The sequence below is a fragment of the Tripterygium wilfordii genome, chromosome 6 (assembly GCF_013401445.1).
Source record: "Tripterygium wilfordii isolate XIE 37 chromosome 6, ASM1340144v1, whole genome shotgun sequence".
NCBI lineage: Eukaryota > Viridiplantae > Streptophyta > Magnoliopsida > Celastrales > Celastraceae > Tripterygium > Tripterygium wilfordii.
Window position 1 is genome coordinate 11,435,770 of NC_052237.1, and position 19,881 is coordinate 11,455,650.

The following is a 19,881-nucleotide window of genomic DNA, read 5'->3' on the forward strand; positions in this document are numbered from 1 at the left end:
TTTTCTTCAAACTTGTCTATATTTTCTTGTTGAAATTTCTTGAAATAATCCAAAACCAAAAGGCTACTTAAGGACGTTATACGAATGCGTCTGCATAAAGAGGCACATATTTCATGTAATTGTTCAAAAGGTACAACAGATTCATAGAGGCAATAACTCTCTCAATACAAATCCATGCCATTTACCATTGTCGAGATGGGATTTCCAGGAAAGATGGAAATTACCAAACAAACAAAAAGAACTGATAATATTATTAATTCTTGGAAAAAATTATTTCCCAAAATGTTTAGCAAATTTAACGACAAACATAATCATATACTGAAAATTGTGAGAAATAATAGGAAAAAAAATTCGATTGGCCTTGGACGACCAATGGAGGAAACATCAAAAACATGATTGCTAGATTGCTCCATTTGCTACTGACAAAGAAAAGCTCTTATTCAACTACACCCAACTCCAACAGAAATCGATCTTTCGAAGAGAAAATAAGATTTTTCTACAACGAATCAGAATTATGATTCTGAAAACAAAAGGGTCACAATGGCAATAACATTTCCAAACTCTGGTGCTAAGCTCTCAGCTCAACATAAGATCCCGAAAGTCCAGAAGTGCCTAGAACAGTAATCTGCCATCATAAGACCAAATGATAATAAGGAACTCATTGGCCAAATTCTTTTAAAGGACCACAACACAATGGACTTTCAATCAGTCAGTGTATAAGAGTTTAAACTTAAAAACTATTAAAAAAATTCAATTGAGCTGCATCACAACATTTAAGCTGATCCGCCAATGTGCAGCCACGCAGCAAAGAATAACTGTGGATGAGGCAACCTTTTTTTTTATGGGCAGTGTGGTTAATTAATCTTTATAGAAAGAGACCACAAATCGGCATTAAAAAGAAAAAAGCTTGTGGACAGAGAATAACCATAAGTAACCCCATTCTTTCATTTTATCCTTTTTGGGGTGCGGTTGGGGAGTGTTATAGTGCTAGTAGGGAAAAAATGATCAAATTATTCCAGGATCTTTGCGCACATGTTAAATCATCCAAGAACAGGAGTCAGTTGCACAATTTGACCCGACAAAAAAATTATCTTTACTGTTTTTCACATACTTTTTTCAACTTGGATTGGTCATGTATCAACAAAAGTGAAGCTTTTTATGACACAGAACCCCATGTGCTGTGTAGTGCATAGAATGATATAGTCAATGGTAATGTCATCTAATTCTGCAGTGGCATAGGAAGAATATTAAGTTCATATATAGTGCACAATATATTTTATACCTTCCCCCACTCAGGACCAAGGCCAGCACAACGCATCTTCAAGTAAATCATCTTTGCTCCCAATTCATTCTCGACTTTCTTCCGCAAATAAGCCTCATCAGGTCCAAAAGCATCCAAATACACATTATATCGTTGAAAAACCGTTCGCAGTGCATTAGAATATTCTTCCGGTAGTGGCTTTACATTCTACAGAGAACAAGAAAAATAAGTACAAAGAAATAGCGAGAAACAGAAAGATCACAAAAGTTGTCAATTACATAAAATACCTCGCCACTCGCTCCAACAGCGTCATCAAGTTCCATTTTTAAGGATACAAGAATCCCACCAAATTCTTCAACTGCTTCAGCTGCCCGAAAGACATTTGACAGGACCTCTTGGCCAGTCTTGTCATCGGTATCTTTAGACAAAGCTTTTGTTGCGTCATTGACAACAGCATCAGGGAGCTCATCCCAACTTGCAGCTATCAAGTCCTTAAAAACATTTCGAATTTCAGGATCTCTTATGACAGGCATGTGAGTCACATCCTCACTAAAAGATCGGATACTTCCTACACTCATTGTGAGAGCATATCTACAATCTGTGGGTTTCACACCACGATAAACAAGTTCAGTACCTATCTTTCAGAGAAAACTAGATACAATTCAATATGAGCGACCTCTTGCAAATAAATTATATACCTCCTTACACACACTTTCCTACAGTGTAAATACAGCATCTGCTAATATGACCAGACCATATTAACGAAGAAATAGAAGCAAAAGAGTTCCTTGCAAAACAAAAATTACAACGAAATATAAACATTCATATACGGTGGTCTTGCAACATAGACACAAACAGAATCTAATCCCCAAATCAGACAGCGTGTTCATCTCTCAAAAACCATCACACAATAAACTCATCCAAGCACGGTGCTCTAAAATTCAAATCTGAAATCAATTACACATCCAAATCACAATATAAACGTAACAATCCAGATTATCCTCGGTGGATGAGGCATCGGGAAGAAGAGAGTACCAGAAAGGATGCGGCTTGAAGGGGCTGTGACTGAAGCGGAAGAAGAGCCATGGAAGAGGGATCGCGAAGCTGCGTGGTGATAGTGATGGCGGAGCTGCTGCTCGGTAATAGCCGCAAACCGCGACGATGATCTGAAAGAGGCAGCTCGGCATACGGATCTCAGCATCGCCATCTTGTCCATTTCCCTCTCGCTTTCCTGGGTTTTTGTTACTGCGAGACTACCAACAACCACTTTCTTTTCGTTTGTTTTATTTTCCCCACGGCGAATCCACAGTGATGTGGATTTAGGGCCGGATAGTGTTACTTGCGGTACGGGCTTAAACCGTGGGCCTAAAATAATTAATTGGTCCATTTGTCTTGGGCAGGCCCATGTATCTTTACTACGACAAAGGCCTGTTGTCCAGTAAACGTAGCCAATTGAAGGAACGTTAACTTAAGAGCAATTGCCAATTGTAATGAGGCAATTTAGGGGGGCGTGGATGGATTTTATTGTAGCATTTGTTGGGCCATGAAGAAAAAATGGTTCCAATGGAGCTAATTAGTTGGCTCCATTTTGCTAGAACCAACATGCGAGAATGACAAAGCTCATGCCCCATGTTTGAGAGTCATATTTTAAGGTTCTCAAGCATTAATATTCATATTAATAAGAGCTGCAAGCGAAAAGATATAGACATGTTGACAGGAATCTAAGGCCAGGGGAGTCTGGTGGTGGGTGACCCGACCCGCCTCGCCTCCTGCGCCAGCCTTGGATTCCCTCGAATTCACGATAAGCGATCAGAAAATCTTGGGTTTATTCGGTGGCTGCAAAACTTCTCAAGCATTTCTTATTGGATTCTTCAAGGTTCAATCAAATGCATTAATTTTTCATGTCCCATTCCTTGGATGCACCAAGTGCTAAGCGAGTATCAAGGTTAAGCAATGCTTTTAATGATACCTATATCTTGTAAATACAAGTGGAGTATTAGAGGATACTCTTGATAGGATATCACTTATGTGAGTGAAGAGTAAGGCCGACTCTATGAAAATCTTTAAAGGCGGAATTTTCTAAAGCACTCACTGAACCCAAGATGTTCAGGGCCGAAATAATGAACACAACCGAGAACCAATTATGAATTGGATTAGTGTTGTGTGAGATTTATTGACTAGGCTTACATAAACAACTGGCAGTTCAAGGCATTAGTCCACTGACTAGTTAAGTGAGTCCGATAAGTTTTCACTAAGGAAGGTTCAAAGCCAAAAGCTACCTATTTCGATGCAGTACTTCTCCTAATGTACTCTCAGACTAACTTCCGTGTCTGAATTATCGTCTATTATCATTCAATGTGGGGGATTGTTGGAAAATAATGATATTAAATATCATAAGTGTAGTTGAAAGAAATATACTTCATTCCAAGACACATTTTCCACTCATGTGTAATTCTCATAGACATTGGTGCATAATATGACCAATTCAAAGTTAGTTAAGGTCCTCCCACAAATTTCTTGGTTTGTTTATGGTCAATGATTAGTGGAGATAATTTCACCATGAAAGTGGGTCAATAATGAGTCCTAAAAATCAGTCCATATTGCTGATTTTGTGGACCATTTTGTTGAAATGCTCTACTATAAATAGAGAGCTTAGTTGTAGAGTTGAGAGACTACAAAAACCATTATTCTCCTCTTATTCTTTTGTTCACAAATCTGAGAGTACATTCATTTTCTTGGTTCGAAAGTGTTGTGTGGTATTGAAGTGTCACTTACCTACACAAAAAGAGCGTTGTATCTTGGGAGGTGCTTGTCCGGAAGTGTTGACACCAAGTGGCTGGGGCAAATTCACCTTAAGGAGATTCGGTGCACACCGTACCTCGCTCTTCCTTGCTGTTCTCCTATCAATTGTCTTGACGTTTTGGTTTGATATTCTTTAATATAAGCAATTGCATTTATGTTACTGTTTTGTTAATGTATGTTATTGTTTTGTAACTTGGTCATTGTTTATGCAATTATTACTATATTGACTTATGCATGTTATATATATCCAACAATATATTCATCTCATCTGTTACAACTTTATCTCATATTGGATTGGTATAACCTAACCAAGTGGCTTATATGTAAAGGTCTAGTCTCTCTCATCACAAAACCAACAATTTTGAACTTAAGACAACGGCGACGACCCAAGAAAAACATAGTCGTGTGAGCTTTTGGCTCAAAACGGACAATATTAAAAGGTCCCTACTGAGGGGCCTAGCCGGGTGAAAGCCTCAGGCAAAGTGCAGTCGACACTAACGTTGGTGTCGGAAGCGTGGTGGTTTGTCATACATCCCACATCGAAAAGATGTGGCATAGTAAAGTGCTTTATAAGATTGAGTAATCCTAACATTGACAAGCCGGTTTTTCAATTTATAGTTAGGCTCTTGACAATATCCCACATCACATTAACATAACCCAACCGAGTGATATATAAGTAAATGTTCAATTCCTTTCACACAACCAATGTATTTACTCGGTAAATTTACTTAAATTTCACTTGCCGCACATATTACTTGTATATCTTAACCACTTTAGCAAGTAAGGCTATATATAAAGAAAAAAAAATCAAACTTTGTGCATCCCATGAAATTCAAGATAGGTACAAGTTGATTGAACAAGTTTAATTTTAGTGGCACAGCTTTGTCCGAGACTCTAATTTTTTTTTTTTTTTTTTTACTCGAATGTTGTGGTCAAACTGAAATTTCGTTGACATTTGAACTAGGAAATCTTCAAATAAATATTCACTTGCACACGAATGCGTGATCCCCGCTGATGGAAAGAATTGAAATATGTATAATCATTAATATATATATATATATATAGGATTTTTCACGTAAGGGTTTAATGTAAGATGTAAAATAAAAGTTACATTTTAATGGTGTAAATGAATGAGATGACAAGTGAGATTCACTGTTTTGGGTCCCACATATTTTAAATCAATGATATAAATATAAACCTTTATTTTATACATTTATATTAGATCATTATGTAAGAATTCATCTATATATATGTGTGCGCACCCGCTCGTGCAGTTATTTGTCCAGCATAACTACGACTACAACTCATATATAATTATTATAGTGTTTTTAACTAGAACTCATATATATAATTATTATAATGCTTGGAGCATGACGAAAGCATTTTGTCTTGTGCAAGCATATATATATATATGTGATCCCAAAAGAATGATCCAAAAAAAAACCCAATTATTGTGGAGTGTTGGATGTGATGTGAGCCCTACATGTGTGTTTTTAATCAATGGTTATTTTAATGTCACATAGATTTGGGGGACTTTTGGCGATTAAATTTTGGGGTCTCTAGCATTTTCTATATATATAAGAATTAATGAACACGAAATCCAAGATTGTAACAAATCATGTTGTGAATACTCACTTAATTACTACCTCGTCCCATATGTATTGCTCTCACTAATTATTTTATTTTGTGAAACCAGTTGAGCAAGAAGAATCCATCAACTACTACTACGTAATCTGCGTGGTACTCAATAGTCAATATATGCATATTACTGGTTGCTCTTTTGTAATTATCTTTTCTATGTTAAAAGATAATAATAATAATAAAACGAGTTGGGCATTCTATGATTAAATAGAAAATGTGTGTGGATGGTTACCTCTATGTATAGATGTTAGGTGTACGACGATGATGATGACAAGTTATTCACAATTTTCACATGATAAAATATTAATTTCAACTTGATGATACCGAAAAATACCCTCCCCTAGGTTATATTGATACATGGTGAGAATTATCGAGTTAACGCGTAAATTGAGAAGTCTCTTCGACCACTAATCCGGGTAGATCGCTGAGGACTCTATTGAAGAGAAGGCATTCAAAGACTCCACATAGGGCCCTCCGAGCATACCCTTATATGTTATCTTGTGCAGGTCATCCTCAGTGGTACCAAGGATATCATCTGACATCAGTCTTAGCCCCCAATGAAAATTGTTTTTTACGTTATCAGAACTAGAATATTTGATATATAAAGTGTGATAAAAGTTATTATCTCATTAATTAGTTTAACCTTTTGAAAAATACGTTCTTTATTTAGTATTGGAGGTCGAAACTTACCCTGGCCTTTACCTAAAAATCAAATTAAAATTACATACTGCCTGTTAGTGAAGTTTCAAAATTACGTCCTAACATTAAAAAAAATAAATTAAGTAAATGGTCCATCACTTCCTCCACCAACCCACCACCACAAATAAATAAATGTTGTTTCACATGCTCAAATATATATTTGAAGGCTAAGAAGCTTTTGGTCATGAAAAGAGGTCGATGAAAAGATGTTACTTGGACGCTTGCTTATTTCCCAACAACAAATAAAAACATAGAACCTGTACAAGACACCCTTCAATCAAACCTTATTTTATGTAACAAAAGATTGATAACGACAATTATTTTTGGTCTCACCATATTTTGTTAACAAAAATAGTGAATGACTTAATTTTGTACCACTGAATTAAAATTATTCTATTGTGAATTTTGCGTTATATGGAGAATTGAAGTTGAAAAAATCATGCCAATAATTTGGATACATATACCAAATTAGACCAATTAATGTGCGTACATATTGAATTTGGTCTTCCAATAATTCACAAAAAAAAAAACTGAGAGCCTTAAGTGAAAGCATTTATTGATTTCATTGAATGAATACAAATGAATTTTTGATAAATGAAAGTAAATTTAACTATAAGTACATCAAACATAATATGTGAAACTAAGTGTAACTATATATATATGTAGCAAGTGAGCCATTAGTTAAACGACAATCACGTTGCATGTAAGGGATCAGGGATCACCTACCCATCAAGTCGTGGGTTCGAATCTTATCCCCTCCCCAAACCCTTGTTTCAAAAAAAAAAAGAAAAAAACTATATATATGTAACTCTAATCGATTACATGAATTGCGAGTATGTATGTATGGATGTCGATGTTTCACTTGGATGTGGCGACGTTGACTTTGGGTGATCTTATCTCACGAAGCTGCTTCTCCCTTGAGAGTATTTTTGCCAACCTATTAATTAATTAAAGTGGAAAAAAAATATTAATTAACATATAATTAAAACTCAAACCTAATTAATTAGAATATATAAGATTGGATCAATTAATCATGAAAATTAAATTCATGTACGTACTTCTTTAGAGCCTCTTCATTTGTAACCGGATGAGATACAGGTACAGGTACACAGACACCAGTCTCAGGATTCATCCTAGACACCGGTTTCTTCAGCAATTTCTCACCAACTTGTACAAGTGCCTCCAAGTTCTTCTTTGTTGCTATGTCCACAGAAGATTCATCTCCTTTCAAAGTGTCATCCTGAATTACAATAAAATTAAATGCCACCATTAATAATTAGTGTAGTACGTTGTTGAATTGGAAGAATTAATATCTAATCGTGTGTCCATCTCACCATTTGGAATAGTTGAGACAAAAACAATGAATCCATAAGATTTTTTTTAATTAATATTTATACCTGAATGCGAAGATAATTTTCTTTGTGGTGAATGGCTTGGAAAATAGTGGAAATGTGGTAGTCAACGAGATCGCTACTGGCTTCACTGAAAACATCGATTAAAGGAGTTGAATGGTCAGCAGTCAACCAACTTAGGACACCCCAACCAGCTGCTTCTTCTGCATCATACTTCTCTTCATTTTTGGCTCCACCAGTTCCTAATGATATAACCATGAACCTACTATAGTCTGCTGCCTTTATGCTGCTCAAGTCAGTATTGCCTTTTGTGATTTCCTTTGTAACTTCACTTATCGCCACCAAAGCCTAAAAAATTCAAACAAGCACATATATATATATAATTAGAATCAATTATTTTCCAAGCTACTGTTTAAGATAATGTATCAGTGATGATAGGAATCCCAAAGCTGCTGAGTTATACGCACAATATTTCATGTGCATCACGTGGGACATGTGGAACCCACGAATTCACTTGAATTTTGTGCATCCAACTTAGCAGTTGAGATATCTGAGATATCAACTAGTAGGATCTTTATCATTTTCGTTGATTTATTCATACCGGGTTGTTTGCAGCGACACCACCATCAACCAGATGGAATATCCTCTCCCCTCCATTGGAGTCTTCGGTTTTGAAAGAATATGCAGGAAGATAAGTGGGAGCAGCTGAAGTTGCAATGCATATGTCCGAGAGACAAGCGTCTTTGAACGGGTTTGAGTTGTTCTTCACCTACAAAATCATGTTCAGATAAATATGATTACATCAGATTTTAGTACTAATTAGTTCTTTAAATGAATTGAAACGATGATTCTGCGATATTGATGTCAAAATCATCATGTTGATCAAGTACGTACCATATAGCTGGAGAAGATTGTTGGTTGCAGTTTCTTGATGTCAAAAGTTGGAATAACAATATTTGTCAAGGTTTGGTGCAATTTTGTATCTCCTAGCTTCTCCTTGATAAGCTTGTGCAGATACTTGCCATCGTATTTCGGTCCTGTCAGAGATTTTACCAGTTTTCCAGCCGATCCAAACGGGACACTGATGCAAAACAAAGATTATAAGTTTATATACATTTGTTTTCTCTAAAATAGGGAAGAAAATCATGTTTAAATAATCCGATGTGAGTGTTCTTACCCGTTTTGGGGGAAGATTTTGGGGCAGTGTTCAAGATAGAATTCCTTGATATCCTTGGCAGCAAACAAAGGGCGGTCATTCTCGTCAGGAGCAGTTAGCATAGCAGTTACGAGGCCACCAGTACTTGTTCCTGATATCACGTCAAAATAGTCTGCCAATCTTGCATCCTCACCATCCAATTTCTGCACACACACACATGATCATATTTATATAACAAGCAAATTAACACAAACAAAACACACATATGATAGATAATGGAGAAAACATGCCTGCATGCATGCATGAAAATTTACCTGAAGCTCGGACTCCAAGAAGGCTAGGATGACTGCCGGTATGATTCCTCTAATTCCACCTCCATCAATGCTAAGGACAGTGATTATCTCTCCATAAGTTGGAGCCTGAAGGGGTGATTTGATGCTCTCCACTGTTCTGAGGGTTGGAGGAATACTTGCCATTGATTAGTTTTGATAAATCAAGAGATCAAGAAGAGAATGTTTGTTTGTTTGTTTGTTTGTTTGTATTGTTGCTGAAGCTCAATCGTATGTGGCTGTTACATGGGGGTTAGGGGGTTTATATAGACGTTTGGGTGATTGGGTCTCCCTCTAAAATTTGAATTTTCAATAACTTGTTAAAAAAAATTCAGATTTTACCAGTCAAATTTTGACCAATTCCTTACATTATCTCTTCAATGGCTGCCACTACTGTGATTGTTTCCACTATCCGTAATGCAAATTAAATATTCAAGGATTCGGGTCCCACTGGACATTTGACGATGACTTCAAATCATGAAAGATTGGAATGGCAGGTTTGACTTTAAGATATGATTAATTCCCAATCAACATAAGTACATTGAGAGGACGTAGTCAAGGAATGAATCAATCGCAGGAACTAGTAAAAGCTAAAAGAAAGTTGTTTCCGAGAAATGCCACAAAACGTGACCACAAGAAAGTATTGGAAACAAAGCCAATCATTCAAAAATGAATGGATGTGTTGGACTTGTAGGAAAAGACAACAAATCAGATCATCAAATTCAATGCCACTATTGTGAGAAGCTATGGAGAGATAAGGAGATTACATGGAGAGATAAGGTGCTTTCTCACATTATCATACTAGACGCCAATCAACTGGAGAGATAAGGAGAGGTCAGTTTGGAAGTATGTTGAGTAACAATGGGTTAGGTGAGGTTTGTTCAAGACAAAGACTGATTAAAAACTCCAAGTATATCTTGCTTATCACAATTGAAGACTAGTTGAAACAATTCTTATCATTTACTAACAGAAAACATTTTGTATTCATCTTGGGTAGTTCAATGACTACAGTGACTGTTGAGTAAACTTAATCACATGAGATAAGAGTAAAGAGTTTGTATAGTGCTAAGATTGTTGAGGTCAATGTCGGTATAAAATAGCTTGTGTTTAACGTTGATGGTTAAGCAAGTATCAATAAAATTCTCTTCATTATTATTTGTCTCAATATTCTCAATTTTATCTGTAGGCAATGAAGCAAATTAAAATCATCAGCATGGCTATTGCCATTCTACATAACGCGTACGTGGAAAACTAATTTCTACGCATGAGATTGATGGTCATCACTTTGGTTTACCTAGCAATTAATCTCTCTGAAGCAATAACCCTTGAATCCACACGTTGGGTTTTTACTCAACTTGTTCTGTCGTCAATGGGAAAACTTCTGTACCCACGAGTTTGTCGACTCGAGTTTTGACCCATATCAGATATTCAAATGACAAACTTGTATGACGTCGTTCTCGATTGCCAAAAAAAAAATCAAGGATACACACAATCCGGCCTATGTATTCTAGTATGGGTAATTGTATTCAAGATGATCACTATTTTGGTCTATGAATTCTAAATCTGGAACCGATAACCGTTAGAAGAAAATTATGAACTACTCACTTAACTACTCCACCTACCTCTTTCAATATGTATTGCTCTCACCAATTATTTTATTTTTTGAAATGAGTTTAGCAAAGTTTATAAGCTATGCCAGAAGAAGCCATCAACTACTACGTAATCTGCGTCGTACTCAATATATGTATATTAGTTGTTTTTAACTTCCTTTCAATGATTAATTATCTTTTTCTATGCTAAAAAGATGATAATAATAAAACGAGTTGGGCAATTCCTTTAATTAAATAGAAAATGCGTGTGTGGATGGCGACCTTTATGTATAGATGTTAGGTGTCCGATGATGACATGCTATTTTCAATTTTCACATGATAAAATAGTAATTTGAACTTGATAATACCGGAAATACCCTCTCTTATTGACATGTGACGATGATTACCGAGCTAACGCGTCAATCGAGAAGTCTATTCGGTCACCAACCAAGGTCAAGCCAATGACTCTAACCAAGGAGAATGCATCTGAAGACTCCACATAGGGCGTGGTAACTAGGGAGAGAGCCCCTCAACGTAATACCGAGCGGCGAGCATCGCTCCTCAGTAACCTGTGGTGAGCAAGCACTTAAAGGAAATCAAGAGTCCAATAGGAGACCAACTCCACTTAAGAAAGGAATTAGGATATATAGGATTTACCTTCCTGTAAATCTACCTAAAATATGAGATGAGATCTACTACTGCCAAAATTAGAACTCATCCAACCTATGACCTCCAGCTACAGGTATACGATTCTAAACCCTACATTTTACTTGCTATAAGAGAGAAAGAGCGCTCTGAGCACTCCGTAGCACAATCTCAGGGCCCCTTTTAGTTCATGTGTAGGTCATCCTCAATAGTACCGGGATATCATATGATATCAGTCCTAACACTTGATACGTCATCAAGACCGCGAACACTGTTTTGGACGTTATCATTATCAGAACTAAAATATTTGATGTATAAATGGTGAGAAAATCTATTTAATTTTCTCATTAATTAGTTAAACCTTTTGAAAAATAGGTTTTGTATAGTACTGGAGGTGGAAACTTAAAATTAAATGGGGATGGGGGGAGCTGGAATTGGAATTGTGAAATTATGTGGAATTTTTTAAATCATCACCATTCATTAGATCTAATGGCTGAGCTTTAACCAATATTTATTAAATTAAAATCATAAGCCTTTTCTCTCAAAAACTCAGATAAACTATCATTTTTCCCAAATTCTAAATTTGTTCTCCATTTCAACGAGAGAACTCCTCTTATCAACCGGTATAGGGACACATGACAATCGGCGACCATTCTCACCGGCGAAACCTACAACAAAGGTCACGGCGACGGACGCAACACAATCAGAGACCATTCTCGCAGGCGAAGGCTACGACAATCACTGTCACAAGTAGCATAGCGCGATCCACTCTCAAGAACACAACCGTTTTGCTCCTTCAAAAATCTGCAGATTTGTCGAGTCTCGAAGCTGCGAGAGAGAAGGAAAGCGAGTGTGGAAGGATGGGAGCTTGTGGTTCGAGATTGAAGGAGTTATTTGGCGTTTTCAATTTTTCTAGGATTTTTCTGATTTGGGGAAATTTTTGATAATTGTTTAGCTGAGGTCAGAACTGGTTAGGGATCAACGTGGTTTTTGGAGGATGGACTTGGTTCCTAGTCCTACTGTGAACTGTGAAAGATAATTTTATTTGTATGGTTTGAGGCCCAATGGCAGTATACTCTGCATATAGGCACGACTGCAATTTGGCTAAATGTGTACTGTTTTCTATGTATAGTTTAGGCACAATGACAGAGGCTTCAAGTTTTGTACATGTTAAGTTTTGGCACATAACTGACAAGTATAATCTCTTGAAGAGTCTTAAGTTTTGACACATACAATGGAATAAGCAAACTCTTCATCATTACAGGAACAAGTCTTCCATCACAAAAGGCAATCTATTTCATATGTTCAAGCACATCCATTTCAGGCACATACAAAACTGAGAAGTCTATGTTCAGGCACATCCATTTCATATGTTTAAATGGTTCAATGGAATAAGCAAACACTTAATCTTTACAGTATCAAGTCTTGAGAACAAAAGAAAATCTATTTCAATAGGCAATCAGTACTGCATCCATGATTGCATTTTCAAAATCCTTGCATCTTCAACACCCAAGTGCCCAAGCCTCCTAAATTAGTTCCTTCTTTTTATCTGTACTGAAAAGTTCCAAAATTCATCCTTTGCATGCTTTGTTGATTGATAGTATAACCTGGATGAGGTTGCTCCATTATATGTAATTGCCCCTAATATTGCCAATAATGAAAGAAAAATAGCTGGATGTTAGATCATGATATGACAATGAAAGAACAAAAAATATACAAATTAATAATACCAATCCTTGCACATTTCTTTGGGGATTATAACCATAAAATGCTACCCCATTTGAGCTTGGAGTATCCTGTGAAAAAGAACGATAGAAACTGTATGACATGATGATGTTTCATCTTGATATCAAAAAGCAATGTTATATTAGTATAACTTTTTACATAAGCCATCAAGCAGAATAACTAGTCAACTTGTTTTCATACCACTCTTTGAACATGCTGATCAAATATCACTCCTTGTGCATTTTGTTGAGGATTATAAGCATAAAGAGATGGCATATTAGGGTTCAGATTTTCCTACAATTAAAAACCAAGTTCACCTTATCAGTAATAGGATACAAATTCAGGAAATAAAAATGAACAAATCAAGTAAGTTGTACCAATCCTCCAACATCCCGAGGAGTACAACTAGAACTAGCCACTTGAGTTGAGCTACGAGGATCCTAGCACAACAAAAACCAACATTAGTTTACTGCACACAGACAAGAGAGCTTCAAAAAATATTATCAAGTATAAAATTTAATTAGATCACCTGAGCAGCTTGACGTGTAGATGACTTTTTCTTCATAGCTTTTCGCCTTGCGTTCAACTCCATAAAACCTCTTGGTCGTTTACCACCTTTACGATTACCTTCCACAATCTCCTCATTGTGCACAGTGTATCCAAGCTTTGCCTCCCTAGTCCATCTCTTCAAAATGTACGATTCAGGAATTGACTTGATATCAAGATTATCAAGTACTTTCAATGTATGACAACACAAAATGCCAAAAGTTTCAAACAGCCGACAACTACATGTGAGTGTTTTGCTTGAGGGAGTGTATAACACAACATACTCTCCAACCTCATCAAGAAGCTCAATCAAGTATTCTTGCATTGGATTATTGTCATCGCGCTTTTTTATTTTTGCCGCTGATAAACAATCAATCTCATTTTGAAAAAACTGAAATATCATAGGTGTATACACCCGGGCAGCTTGTTGCAATATGGGAGACCTCTTCAAAGATAATGTAGGTATTTTTTCCCTTGAGTTAAATTCTGCCAACAGCTCTTTTTCTCTTTTCTGTCTTACCACCCTCTCAAATTGTTCAAAAAAATCAACAATATTCAAATCTGACTTCAGATAATCTTTCACATCCGCATTCAAACTTTCACTTAGTTGAGTACTCCGCATTCCAAGAGTAAATGCTTTCTTCAAATGACATTTAGCCCACTTCTCTTTCAATTGGTATATACCATCTAGCCAACTTGAATCTTGAACACTATAAGTCTCACGCAATATTTTCCAAGCTTCTTCAAATTCAGTCTCACTTTCATATTCAAACATACACTTCTTAAAGTCCTTAAGCAGAGAAGAATCATCATCCTTCATACGATTACCTAAATGCTTTATAGCATTTTGCATTATATGCCAATTACATAGCCCATGAAAAGTATTAGGCATCTCGTCTTTCAATGCTCTAGCCATTGCAGCATCTTGATCCGTAAATATTGTTTGAGGCCATTTCCCATTCTGTGCATCTAAGAAGCTTCTAAACAGCCACTTGAAAGAATCTATTGTCTCATTATAAAGCAGAGCAGCACCAAAAATGACTACACCTCTATGGTGATTAAATCCAGTAAATACACCTAGAGGTCTTAGATTTTTGTTAGTACCATACGTAGTATCAAAAGTGACTACATCCCCAAAATACCCATAATCAATAATCATTCTTGCATCAGCCCAAAAAATATTAGTAATTTGCTCTTCATTATCTAATTGAACCACATAATGAAATGAAGGATTTTTAATTTGTTCATTTTGAAAGTACCTTAAAATGCAGCCAGCTTCCCCATAAATAAATGGTGTTTCACATGCTCAAATCTACATACTTTGGATAAGTGTAACCCTTAATCATAAAAAGCATTTGGTCATGAAAAGAGGCTGATGAAAAGCTGTTACTTGCACGCTTGCTTCCCAACAATAAATCAAAACACAGAATCTGTACTAGACATCCTTCAATCAAACGTACCTTATTTTATGTAACAAATTAAGGATTATAAGATAACGACAAGTCTAAATTTTTTTGGTCTCACCATATATATATATATATATATATATGCGCATAAAATGGCAACCCAACTAAACTTTATAATATGGCTGTGGTTGCAGGGATCATACATATAGGTTCAATGATTCACATGGGTTTTTAGCAGCCCACATGTTTTGTGTCCATAATATTTTAATCCGAGTTGCAATATCGGACTAATCCCTGTTTACTTCATTACTATTTTACCAACATTAAATTCAACCGCAGCTCCAACCTCATGCATGATCCACGCATGCATTTTTTAAAAAATACTTTGGATAATATGCTGATATTGCTGATAAGGAGTTGAATTTCTGATAATATGCTGATAAGGAGTTGAATAATATGCTGATGGAGCCATGGAGGTATCCATTACTTCTTCTTCTTTTTTTTTCCCAATTTTTGAGTTATTTATAATATATATACTTATATTTACAATTATTCTACTGTGAATTTTGTGTTATTTGGAGACTTGAAAAAATTATGGTAATTTGGATACATATACCAAGGCACCGTTTGATGCACAATTAAGAGGGACAATATACTGCATTTCAACCATATATGGTGTTGACCAAACAAACAACAATTTTTTGGTTCAAATTTCAAAGCAATTTCAACACAATAAATTGTCATTTTTGGAATTGTGATTTTTTATACAATTTGGAGACAATTTCATGTACTTCTTTAGTAAATACCCTGAATTTTCACAAGTAATTACACATTTTGCAATTACACAAATCACACGCAAATTTGACCAATTAATGTGCGTACATATTGAATTTGGTCTTCCAATAATTGACAAAAAAAAAACTGAGATCCTTAAGTGAAAGAATTTATTGATTTTATTGAATGAATACAAATGAATTTTGATAAATGAAAGTAAATTTAACTAGAAGTACATCAAACATAATAAATAAAACTAAGTGTAACTATATATATGTAATTCAAATCGACTAAATGAATTGTCAGTATGTATCTATGTCGTTGTCTCACTTGGACGTGGCAACCATGACTTTAGGTGACCTTATCTCACGAAGCTGCTTCTCCCTTGAGAGTATTTTTGCCAACCTATTAATTAAAGTGGAAAATAATTAATTAACATATAATTAACACTCAAAGCTAATTAATTAGAATATATATATAAGATTGGATCAATTAATCATGAAATTAAATTCATGTACTTACTTCTTTAGAGCCTCTTCATTTGTAACCTGATGAGATGCAGATGTAGGCTCACAGACACCAGTCTCAGGATTCATCCTAGTCACTGGTTTCTTCAACAATTTCTCACCAACTTGTACAAGTGCCTCCAAGTTCTTCTTTGTTGCTATGTCCACGGACGATTCATCTCCTTTCAAATTGTCATCCTAAATTACAATAAAATTAAATGCCACCATTAATAATTAGCATCGTTGTTGAACTGGAAGAATTATATGCATCCATCTCAACATTTAAGATAGTTGGGACAAAAATATTGGAATCTGTAAGACTGCTGTTAATTAGTAATATTTATACCTGAATGCGAAGGTAATTTTCTTTGTGGTGAATGGCTTGGAAAATAGTGGAAATGTAGTAGTCAACGAGATCGCTACTGGCTTCACTGAAAACATCGATTAAAGGAGTTGAATTGTCAGCAGTCAACCAACTTAGGACACCCCAACCAGCTGCTTCTTCTGCATCATACTTCTCTTCATTTTTGGCTCCACCAGTTCCTAATGATATAACCATGAACCTACTATAGTCTGCTGCCTTTATGTGGCTCAAGTCACTATTGCCTTTTGTGATTTCCTTTGTTACTTCACTTATCGCCACCAAAGCCTAACAAATTCAAACAAGTACATATATATATAATTAGAATCAATTATATTCCAAAATATTGTTTAAGATAATGTATCATTGATTCATCAGTGATGATAGGAATCCCAGCAGGTAGTATCACAACTGCTGAGTTATACGCGCAGCATTTCATGTGTATCACGTGGAACATGTAGAACCCACTAATTCACTTGAATCTTGTGCATCCAACTCAGCAGCTGAGATATCTGAGATATTAACTGCTAAAATGTTTAACATTTTCTTTGATTTATTCATACCGGGTTGTTTGCAGCGACACCGCCATCAACGAGATGGAACACCCTCTCCCCTCCATTGGAGTCTTCGGTTTTGAAAGAATATGCAGGAAGATAAGTGGGAGCAGCTGAAGTTGCAATGCATATGTCCGAGAGACAAGCGTCTTTGAATGGGTTTGAGTTGTTCTTCACCTACAAAATCATGTTCAGATAATTACGATTACATCAGATTTTAGTACTAATTAGTTATCTAAATGAATCGAAACGATGATTCCGCGATATTGATGTCAAAATCATCATGTTGATCCAGTACGTACCATATAGCTGGAGAAGATGGTTGGTTGCAGTTTCTTGATGTCAAAAGTTGGAATAACAATATTTGTCAAGGTTTGGTGCAACTTTGTATCTCCTAATTTTTCCTTCACAAGCTTGTGCAGATACTTTCCATCGTATTTTGGTCCTGTCAGAGATTTTACCAGTTTTCCAGCAGATCCAAACGGCACACTGATGCAAAACAAAGATTATAAGTTTATATACATATGTTTTCTCTAAAATAGGGAAGAAAATCATGTTTAAATAATCTTATGTGAGTGGTTCTTACCCGTTTTGGGGGAAGATTTTGGGGCAGTGATCAAGATAGAAGTCCTTGATATCCTTGGCAGCAAACAAAGGGCGATTATTCTCGTTAGGAGCAGTTAGCATAGCAGTTACGAGGCCACCGGTACTTGTTCCTGATATCACATCAAAATAGTCTGCCAATCTTGCATCCTCACCATCCAATTTCTGCAGAAACACACGATCATATGATTATAGTTATATAACAAGCAAACACAAACGGATATGTAATGGAGAAAACATGCCCGCATGCATGCATGAAAACTTACCTGAAGCTCGGACTCCAAGAAGGCTAGGATGACTGCCGGTATGATTCCTCTAATTCCACCTCCATCAATGCTAAGGACAGTGATTATCTCTCCATAAGTTGGAGCCTGAAGGGGTGATTTGATGCTCTCCACAGTTCTGAGGGTTGGAGGAATACTTGCCATTGATTAGTTTTGATAAATCAAGAGATCAAGAAGAGAATGTTTGTTTGTTTGTTTGTATTGTTGCTGAAGCTCAATCGTATGTGGCTGTTGATGATGCTAGACATGGGGGTTAGGGGGTTTATATAGACGTTTGGGTGATTGGGTCTCCCTCTAAAATTTGAATTTTCAACAACTCGTTAAAAAAATTCAGATTTTACCAGTCAAATTTTGACCAATTCCTTACATAATCTCTTCAATGGCTGCCCATTAGTGTGATTGCCTCCCCTCTCCGTAATTAAAATTAAATATTTAAGGATTCGGGTCCCACCAGACATTTGACGATGACTTCATATCATGAAATATTGGAATGTTAGGTTTGACTTCAAGATATTATTAATTCCCAAGCAAGATAATTAGTACATTGAGAGGACGTGGTCAAGGAATGAATCAATCGCAAGAACTGGTAAAAGCTAAAAGAAAGTTGTTTCCGAGAAATGGCACAAAAAGTGACCACAAAGAAAGCATTGGAAAACAAAGTCAATCATTCATAAATGAATGGATATGTGTTAGGAGGCAATGAAGCAAAGAAAAATCATCAACATGGATGTTGCCATTCTACTTAACGCGTACTTGGAAAACTCATTTCTACGTATGAAATTGACAAGACCTAGAATTAGTTACAAGTTGTTCTGTCAACATACTCTGTCGATAGGTGAAAAACTTATATGGGTGTCGACTTGACGATCCACATTTAACCCCACATCGAATGTTCAAAGAACAAATTATATAGTGTCATTGTCGATCGGTATGCATAATATCGCATTCAAGATGATCACTATTTTGTCTATGAATTCTAAAAATTGGAACCATGAGAGTGAACTATTATTGGCTAGTTGTTATCTAGCCACTTAATTACTCTAACTACCTCTTGCAATATTTTATTGCTCTCGCTAATTATTTTATGTTCTGAAACCAGTTGAACAAAGTATATAAACTATGCCAGTAGTATGATCAACTGCTACGTAATCTGTGTAGTAATCAATATATGCACAACTCTTTTTGTGATAATATGAGTGGTTTTTAAGTTCCTTTCAATGATTATTCTATGTTAAAAGAATAATAATAATAATAATAATAATATAATGAGTTGGGCATTCCTATGATTAAATATAAAATATATGTGTGGATGATCAATGATGACATGTTACCTATAATTTTCACATGATAAAATAATAATTGTAGGGATGAAAATTCTTACCCGACCCGCTCCAAACTGAAAGCCCCACCTTGATCCAACTTTGGGACGCAAGGGGGGACGGGGCAAAAAAATTCAACCCGCATGCGATGTGGGGACGGATCTTCTTCCCACTAGTCTTGCGAATAATCCGTCTCAAAAAATAATATTTTTATATTTATATATAAATATACCGAAGTTTCTAGTTTACTTTTATAACCTAAACACATATTTATATATAAAAGCATATATTAAACTTGATTTTGTTATTAAAGCCTAAATCCAATGGAC

General features: G+C 35.8%; 4 protein-coding genes across 5 annotated transcripts; all 4 read right to left on the bottom strand.

Moving 5' to 3' along the window:
- Positions 1–231: 231 nt before the first annotated feature.
- On the bottom strand, positions 232–2,532 carry LOC119999533 (succinate dehydrogenase subunit 5, mitochondrial-like). The gene is made up of 4 exons (XM_038847148.1): positions 2,297–2,532; positions 1,549–1,859; positions 1,283–1,468; positions 232–625 (listed from the first exon to the last, which is right to left on the bottom strand). Exons 1-4 carry the CDS (start codon positions 2,475–2,477, stop codon positions 569–571), a joined length of 735 nt encoding a protein of 244 aa, XP_038703076.1. The 5' UTR covers positions 2,478–2,532; the 3' UTR covers positions 232–568.
- A 4,402-nt stretch (positions 2,533–6,934) lies between these two features.
- On the bottom strand, positions 6,935–9,459 carry LOC119999414 (patatin-like protein 2). Its single transcript, XM_038846965.1, has 7 exons — positions 9,226–9,459; positions 8,933–9,114; positions 8,650–8,836; positions 8,357–8,524; positions 7,801–8,103; positions 7,462–7,643; positions 6,935–7,340 (listed from the first exon to the last, which is right to left on the bottom strand). Exons 1-7 carry the CDS (start codon positions 9,385–9,387, stop codon positions 7,262–7,264), a joined length of 1,263 nt encoding a protein of 420 aa, XP_038702893.1. The 5' UTR covers positions 9,388–9,459; the 3' UTR covers positions 6,935–7,261.
- A 2,511-nt stretch (positions 9,460–11,970) lies between these two features.
- LOC119999416 lies at positions 11,971–13,814 on the bottom strand. Of its 2 annotated transcripts, XM_038846969.1 has the most exons (5): positions 13,729–13,814; positions 13,577–13,639; positions 13,401–13,493; positions 13,205–13,270; positions 11,972–13,115 (listed from the first exon to the last, which is right to left on the bottom strand). In XM_038846969.1, exons 1-5 carry the CDS (start codon positions 13,789–13,791, stop codon positions 13,020–13,022), a joined length of 381 nt encoding a protein of 126 aa, XP_038702897.1. In that variant the 5' UTR covers positions 13,792–13,814; the 3' UTR covers positions 11,972–13,019. The 2 variants fall into 2 exon arrangements, with proteins under 2 accessions (XP_038702896.1, XP_038702897.1); XM_038846968.1 differs by having other exon boundaries at positions 11,971–13,270.
- A 2,259-nt stretch (positions 13,815–16,073) lies between these two features.
- Positions 16,074–18,458, bottom strand: LOC119999415 (patatin-like protein 2). The gene is made up of 7 exons (XM_038846966.1): positions 18,216–18,458; positions 17,933–18,114; positions 17,649–17,835; positions 17,356–17,523; positions 16,778–17,080; positions 16,448–16,629; positions 16,074–16,330 (listed from the first exon to the last, which is right to left on the bottom strand). The coding sequence occupies exons 1-7, from the start codon at positions 18,375–18,377 to the stop codon at positions 16,252–16,254; spliced, it is 1,263 nt and encodes a 420-aa protein (XP_038702894.1). The 5' UTR covers positions 18,378–18,458; the 3' UTR covers positions 16,074–16,251.
- Positions 18,459–19,881: the final 1,423 nt, after the last annotated feature.